The 8,353-nt window shown below is 42.8% G+C and overlaps 1 protein-coding gene across 1 annotated transcript in view; it reads right to left on the minus strand.

Moving 5' to 3' along the window:
- Positions 1–6,256, minus strand: part of RBPJ (recombination signal binding protein for immunoglobulin kappa J region) — a 316,830-nt gene extending 310,574 nt beyond the window's left edge. The window contains exon 1 of the mRNA XM_029589784.1: positions 6,077–6,256. Within this exon, the coding sequence (XP_029445644.1) occupies positions 6,077–6,096 (20 nt within the window). The 5' untranslated portion in view covers positions 6,097–6,256. The remainder of the gene's footprint in view (positions 1–6,076) is intronic.
- Positions 6,257–8,353: the final 2,097 nt, after the last annotated feature.

Consider the following 8,353-nt stretch of genomic DNA (forward strand, 5'->3'; position numbering starts at 1 on the left):
TTCCAGAGGTCTTATTCAATCTGTAGTGCTCTTCCCTCACCTTGCCATGAAGGTTCCTTTGAGTCTCTCTCAACAGTTAGCAAACTTTTTTGACCATGGGACATAATAGCCCCACCTGGCTGAGGAGCCAGGGCCTCCGAGAAACAGCAGAGGAGTGGAAGTGGCTGTAGGCATAGTTTGCCCATGTCTGATCTTTCCCATGCATGCTTGAATTTCATCACCCTTTTGGCTACTAATCACCTCTGCTGGAAGTCTGTTCCAAGCAACTAACACTCTCTCAGTGAGCAAGTATTTTCTCATATCTTTATTAGGAATGACAGTATATAAAATGCTTAAAATAAATAAATATTCCTTTTGAGCCTCTATCATGTCACCTTCACATGAGAATGTCCTTGAGATTTTCATTCTATAGAAAATGTTATCTTTTGGTACATTATTGAAGGCTGCTAGATATTTGAATGTTTGTAACATTTCCCTTTTCCCTTCTTTCTTCTAGAGATTATATCCTTAGCTTCTTCCTTGTCTCATGTATGGCTTATAGTGCAGCCTATGCGCCATTTTGGTGGCCCTCCTTTGAATTACCGCTGCCATCTTAATATCTTTTTGTAGAAATTCCAGAATGGCACATAGTGTGTAAAGTGGAGTCTTATTGCAGACCTATACACAGGTAATATTATTTTCTTCCTACTAGTGATATCTCTTTTAAGCTTATGTACTAAAAGCATTACAACTGATACATGTACTAATAGTGGTTAAACCTTGTACTTTTATTTGCAAAGTTGAATTAATATTAGAAAAGGACTTTAATAATCATTAAAATTAACACTTGCACACATACCATTCATACAATATGTGGAAGCCATATGCTAAAAGCCATATCCTGTTAAACCATACATAGTTTTAATGTATTCTATGAATGGGATGTGTGCATGTGTTAACTTAATAATTATTTATTCAAGTCCTTTTCTAATATTCTTTAAATTTGGCAAATAAAAGCATAAGGTCTGTTCCTTCAAACTTTGATTTAAATAGTGTTTCTATGACCCTTTATGAATAAATTGTATATTACAGGGTTGTGTATTTGCTTATTTTTCTGTAGTGTTAACAGTGGTTAGCACACATGATTAATGCACTATTTACTAAGCCCTTAATATGAAGAAAAATGTCCTCCATTTAGTACATATACAAACATGTTAAACTTAAAATGCCTACATACAAAATAAAATGTTACTTAGTAAAACCCCAGCACCAGGAGTTATATTCAATGCACATGTTTTGTGAAGGAAATTTAGCTCTTGTCCAGAGCTATAGTAACTTGCTAATGTGCTGATTTTATGAACAGAGGGAGACCATGCCATGGGACTTCCATCAACATGATGTCTAGTCTATCCCATGTATGCTAAATCCAGCAAAACAGAGGTACTAATCTTAACTATTTTCTCCCTGGCCCCTGGATAACTTAGAAATTGATGCTCAAGACACCCCCTCTCAAAAAAACTGAGATCCATAACATGAGAAGGCTCCTGGACTCCAAACTAAAAATGGTATCTCAAACCACCACAGATTCAAGGATCACTTTCTATCACCTCCAATGACTAAAACAGATAAAACCATACTTGGAGAGGGATGAACTGGCCATGCTGATATATGCATTTGTCCTTTCCCAACTAGACTACTACAGTGCACTATACATGGGCTTCCCACAAAAAACAGCTAGTGCAGAACTCTGCAGCATGGATGTTATCTGTTTGCAACCACAGAGACCACATTAGCCCAATCCTCCTAAACCTACACTGGCTAACAGTGTAGATTCAGGAAGATCCCTTAACAGGCCCAATTCAAAGCCATCTGCATTGCCTTCAAATCACAAAAAGATCAAGGCCCAACCTATCTGAAGGATTGACTGATCCTCTACAAACCCTCTCACAGATTATTATAAAAAAAGAGGTGCTCCTATAGATTCCAAATGTACTTTTTCCTCATTCATCCCCAGGCTCTGAAGCTCTTCCCCAACACAGAACATATGACATGCCATACTGGGTCAGATTTAAGGGTCCATGAAGCCCAGCATCCTGTGTTCAACAGTGGCCAATCCAAGTCATAAGTACCCAAACATTAAATAGATCCCAAGCTACTATTTCTTATTGATTAATAGCAGTTCATGGACTTCTCTAGGAACTTGTGCAAACCTTTTTTAAACCCAGTTACACTAACTCCTGTAACCAAATCCTCTGGCAATGAATTCCAGAGCTTAATTTATGCACTGAGTAAAAAAAGAATTTTCTCTCATTTGTTTTAAATGAGCTACCTGCTAACTTCATGGCAAGCCCCTTAGTCCTTCTATTGTCTGAGAGAGTAAATAACTGATTTACACTTCTGTTCAAGTCCCTTCATGATTTTGTAGACTGCTATCATATCCCCCCATCAGCCGTCACTTCATGTTGAATAGTCCTGACCTCTTTAGCCTTTCTTCATAGCAGAGCTGTTCCATGCCCTTTTTATCATTTTGATCGCCCTTCTCTGTACATTCTTTAGCGCAACTATATCTTCTTTCGAGATACGGCGACCAGAATTGTACACAGGCCAGACTAGCCATTAACATTTCATTGTATGGCAAAGGTCTAGCTCTTTCAGTGTCTAGCAATCTAAAGACAGTGAAGCAATATGATAAGGCAATAGCTAAAGCCAGAAGAATACTGGGCTATATAGAGAGAGGAATAACCAGTAACAAAAAGGAGGTGATAATCCCTTTGTACAGGTCCTAGGTGAGGTCTCACCTGGAGTACTGTGTTCAGTTCTGGAGACAGTATCTCAAAAGTGACTGGGACAGGATGGAGGCGGTCCAGAGAAGGGCAACAAAAATGATAGGGAGGTGTTCAAATGACTTATGAGAAGAGGTTGAAGGTCCTAAATATGTATACCCTGGAGGAGAGGAGGTGCAGGGGAGATACAATACAGATTTTCAGATACCTGAATGGTTTTAATGATACACAATTGACAAACCTTCCCGTTGGAAAGAAATCAGTAGAATTAGGGATTTATTTTCTTTTAATGCTTAAATTTAACTTGCTCTTATAATGAATAATATTGTTCCTTTTATGATAAGAATATACTGCACTCTCCTTTTAATAAGCAATATTGTTTCTATTTTACTATTTTAGCAAATACTGTATTTACATGCATATTTGTCTATGCTTTGCTAACCATTGTGATGACTTCACCAAACGACGGTATACAAAATCAATAAATAAATAAAATAATAATAAAATAAATCATGAAATGAAACCCCAGAGAGGACAACTCAGAATCAACATCAGGAAATATTTCTTCAGACAGGGTGGTGGATGCCTGGAATGCCCTTCCGGAGGAGGTGGTGAAGACAAAGACGGTGAAAGATTTCAAAGGGGCATGGGATAAACACCGTGGATCCCTAGAGGATGGAAATGAGGAAAAGAGTGCATGGGGGTAACTTGCTGGTGTGGTGGTTACTACCCTTAACCAATAAGCCTTCATACTGCTGATACAATTCCATTATTGCTCTCTGCTTTAACAGGGGGGAAAAGAGGGAAAGGGAAATTAATTTCAGACAACAACCCACAAGGACATTGAGTTTTACAGTCTGGGAAAATAAATAAGCATGGGGGTAACTTGCTGATGTGGATGTTAACCAATAAGCTTTATACTTGTGATGCAACTCCAACACTGCTCTCTGCTTCAACAGCAAGAGGTAACGGGGACTTGAACTCAAGTCAGCAACCAACAAGGGCCCTGACTGACGGTTTGAGAAACTAAGTAGGGGGTGACCTGTATGGCACAGCTGATGCTACCATAAGCTTGCTGGGCAGACTGGATTGACCATTTGGTCCTTTTCTGCCAACATTTCTATGTATCTATGTTTCACTCTTCTTAGTCAGCAACATAATTGCTTCCAGTAAGCTAAAACACTGCCAACTACCTTTGACATCCCTCATTCCAAAACTCTTCCCCTAGTCTCCACTGTTGTAAGCATTGGCTTCTGGTACACTGTGCATGAATGGTATGTCCATGTATCTTATATCATGTACCTATATTTATCATTCCTTTTTTTCCTTTATTTCAAATATCAAGACAAACTACTTGATAATCCTATAGCTCTTCATATTCTGGAAGGAAAGTGAGTAATAAATCATAATAAACAAACATGGACTTCCCCCACCTCCCCCTAGTTTTGAACTCGAGAATGACACCCCCCCCCCCCCCCCATCATTACAACCTCAACCCACAAACCCCACCAATCCAAAATATCTAATACCATCCCCTCCCAAAACTGATACCTCCCCATGTGCACCTCTTCTAGCAGAGAACTTCATCTTAACTTCCTGCCAGCTGCAGCAATGTCAAATGGAGACTGTATTGTAGGAATACATACATACATGAGTCACTGTGCACATTTGACAGTGCTGGAGCTAGCAGAATAAAAGAGAAGATCCTCCTGCTGGCAGGGAGTACTGGTAAATCCCAGGCAACTTGACTAAAATTTAGTGCTTGTTGGACAGGTCAGACCCAAGAGGCGATACCACTACCAAGGTCAGTTTCAGGCTCCCTTGCTAGGCTGGAGAAGATAGGAAGTAAAAAAAAAAAACTGAATAAAAGTGCATTTTCTAAAAATGTTTCTACCTCTGAGTGGGAGGACTGAGGAACAAGGAGCCTGGAGAAGATGCAGGTTGGCTTGGGATTGGTGAGGGGAACAGGGTTATTAGGGAATGAAAGTCAGGGATGGGGCTGCAGGTTGGCTGGTTCAAACAGGTGGAGGAGGGAGTAGGATTTCATTTGGTTGGATGAGGGGGAGAAAGCCCAGGACATGGTCCCTCTCCCCTCACTCCCCACTTAGAAACAGCTACCATGACAAACTGGCTTGCTAGCAGTTTACAACAATCCTAAGGAAAATACACTAAGGTAATGAAAGGAGAACCATTACTTTAGTACACTGATGGAGTACTAACATGAATGTGATAGCATTTATGTGCATATTTCTTAGTGCATGTTTAGTCCATTAGCCTCTTTATGCACCCACGTATACTATTAACTTTCCAAACTGCTTTGTCTCACTAACTTGCCACCTTAACATAATCAAAAAATGAGAGACTCCAGATCTTTCTCCTGTTTTGGTTTTACCGTACTTCTTTCACTCTAAAACAGTATTTAGCCCTTAGATTTCGGCAACCTAAAAGCACGATTTTGCATTTTTTAAGAATATAGTATAGTTCTCAAACCCATCATCATTCTTTTAATCACATCTCCCACTTCATGTCTCCTTGCCACATTAAAACGAACAGGTATTTCCAACATAACTTCTACTAAGTGGAAAATGCAAGAGGGGCACGCACCCTAACCAATGTTAGTATCTTATGGACGTAAACCATCCTTAATGCCTGGAGTCAAGAGGAAATAAATGAAGCCTGCAGGATCCATTGATGAACGCTGGGCTAGCAACAAATCTCGAATAATGTACGGCTCATCAGTTTCCTCGGCACTTCTTTACCAAAACTTGCATAAGATTTCTTTTTTTGTATTATTTTACGCACCGAGGCAGAGAGATCGGACCGCCAACTGCTTCAGAACAGCAGAGAAAGACGGCGCAGACTGCAGCACAGGCGCTGCCACTTCCCGACTCATGTCACAACAAAAGGTCCCTTAATCCTGCCCCCGTCCCAGGAAAACCCCGAGCAATAGTCACCGTCGTTAGCAAACTCGCAACCCCCCCCGCCCCTCCCCCGAGAAGCCCACGGTAACGGCAACTACAGGAAAGGGCAGAAGAGCCGCCGCCGCTCCGAGAAACGGCTCCTCAGACATGGTCGCTTATTTCCCACAGCCTGAGCCCGTCCCTCCTCCGCCGCCGGGGGAGGGAGTATGGGACGGCCGGACCGTCACGCAGAGGGACAGCAGTGAGAAGCCACGGTAGACAGGGAAGGCGACACGGAGAGAGGCAGGTCCCCGAGGAGGCGGCGGCGCCCCTCGCCCTCTGCAGCTCGCAGCTTCAGCAGGGTCGGGCCGGAGGGAGGACTCCACCACCGCAGCCCCTGAATCTCACACTTACCCTGTCACAACAGGCGCCATCTTCCACAAACTCTCACCCAAACTCCAAGCCTCGCGAGATCCCCCCTCGGCCGCCGCCGCCGCTGCAGCTCCTGCCGCCGCCGCCTCCGGTCCTTCGCGGTGCTGGGGGTGAGGGGTGGGGGGAGGAGCGGAGTGTTTTCAGACACAACAGGCGTGGGAACTTTGCGAGCTCTCGCGAGAGCAGCGCCAAGAGTTAGGCGGAGAGGGGAGGGAAGTCTCGCGGGAGGTGGGAACGGGGGGGGGGGGGAGGCCGGGAGGCGCAGGTTGGTGAATGGTGCGGCTGGGCCGGCGCGGGGGCGGGGACTCGCTCTGCCCTTCCTTTCTTGGCAGTTGGTGTTGTCCTCTCTGTGAATGAAGGGGTTGCCCGTAGTGTCGGGGGTTTTGTTGTTGTTGTTGTTGTTATTATTATTGGGCGGAGGCTGTGTGCGTGGTTTTTGTTTCTCGCTTTTTTTTTTTCCTCTGGAGGCGGCTTTTCCTTGCCCTATTGGGGGACAGCGAGGAAACTTTTTTCAATTTACCGATTTTCAGATCTGGGTGATTTTAGTGTGTCCTTTTCTTATTAGTTGAACGGAAAAAACCTGAGGTCGGCGTTTGGGTGGACTAATTCTGACAATTGGGGATGATAGTTAAGTGATGGGGAAAGGAAGGCGATTCCTCTCGGGATGAGGAGAGGTTGGAAAGTGCTGTGGAAGCTCCTGTGTCTCACGCTTTGGGATACTGTCTTACCTGCTTTCTAAATAAACTTTAGAAAGCAGTTCCGTAGAATTAGTGCTTAATTTTGTAAATAATAAAAAGACCTCGTACATATGGATAAACGATGTATGCACCCTTTCATTTTAATCCCTATAATAAAAGAATATGTAGCTGCAGACATATGCGACATTGTTAAAATGTCCATTTTGTTTGAACTCTTGATTTGTTTGTTTCTAACCAACACCAACCATCTGCAGCTGGCCTGTTGTTAGCAGTGCAGGGTTGTCAAAGGAAGCTGTGGTTGCAGCAGCAGTAACACAAAATGCTCTACGTTACCGTGGTGACACTCGCTTAATAACAACAGGAAAACAAATAGCTGTGCATGCTGCCTCCTGACTGCTGAGGAGATTAATGCCTGCTGCCCCTAACACTTTTTTCGGCAGAGGAAAGCAGAGGGTTGTACTTGTGCCAGCCATTGCTCAAGGAAGAGTGAATAGGGATTCCCCCTGGAGAAAGCATGTTGAAGCGTTAGTTGCTGAAAGTAAATCTAAGTGAAATGCATTGAGGACCGGATGTACTGGGTATTTTTGCCATACACACAAAGCATTTATTCCACAAACAGAAAATGGGAGAAAAATATTTTATACATAGGCCCCCAAAAGGGGAAAACCCTTTAGTACATCTGGCCCTGAGTTAGCGAACCATGCAAGTCTCCTTTCTAGTAGTGACAGATGTGCAGCTTTTCTTATTGCCATTAGTTTCATGCTTTCAAGGTTTTAATACAATTTACCAGGGGGGTGTCATTGTTTTGTATAGTTAACCTATTTGCATAGTTATGCATTAAAAATATACTAAAACTTAGAGAGGGATTTTTTAGCATAGATAACCTTTTGTTTGTGTTCACTGCAAAAAAAAAAATATATATATATATTGTTTGTGAACCCTCTCCCCCTTTGAGCACTGGACACTTATGGTAGTGTCCAGGACAAGCAGACATTCGTGCTGTGGGGGGACAGATGTCACCTGTGAAATCCAGGGGATCACTACAGAAAAAAACAAAACAGTTCATACCACCTGTTATGTTCAAAGTCCAAAAAGGTTCAGAAAAGACAAAAATTTAGCAAAACTATTCAGCAAGATCAAAATAGCAAATATCCCAAAAGTTATTACCAAAACTATGCTCAAGTTGCTTGAGTAATGGCAGATAGGATCTTCACCTCAAACTTTCTCCAAGGTCTTTTTTTCCCTCAAGACTCCAAATGCAAAAAAAAAAAAAAGGAAATTCCTCTTCCTATATCCGTCACTGGCTGTAGGCTAGGGCTTTGAATCTTCTTGGATGACCTCACTTCCTTGCAAGAGAGAAAGCGAGCTCTCCTGTGGAAACAAGGCAGAGCACAGTCCGCAGGCTGCCTCCTCAAGTTTCTTACAAGACATCTCTGCTCCAACCCTTTCCAGTTCAGAATTCTGAGTCACCTTTATATTACTATGGCTGGCCTACCCACTTGAGGGATGGACCTCCCATCTCTAGAAGATTCCTAACTTTTCTCTAGTAAAGCCTAGCTAG

The sequence above is a fragment of the Rhinatrema bivittatum genome, chromosome 1 (assembly GCF_901001135.1).
Source record: "Rhinatrema bivittatum chromosome 1, aRhiBiv1.1, whole genome shotgun sequence".
NCBI lineage: Eukaryota > Metazoa > Chordata > Amphibia > Gymnophiona > Rhinatrematidae > Rhinatrema > Rhinatrema bivittatum.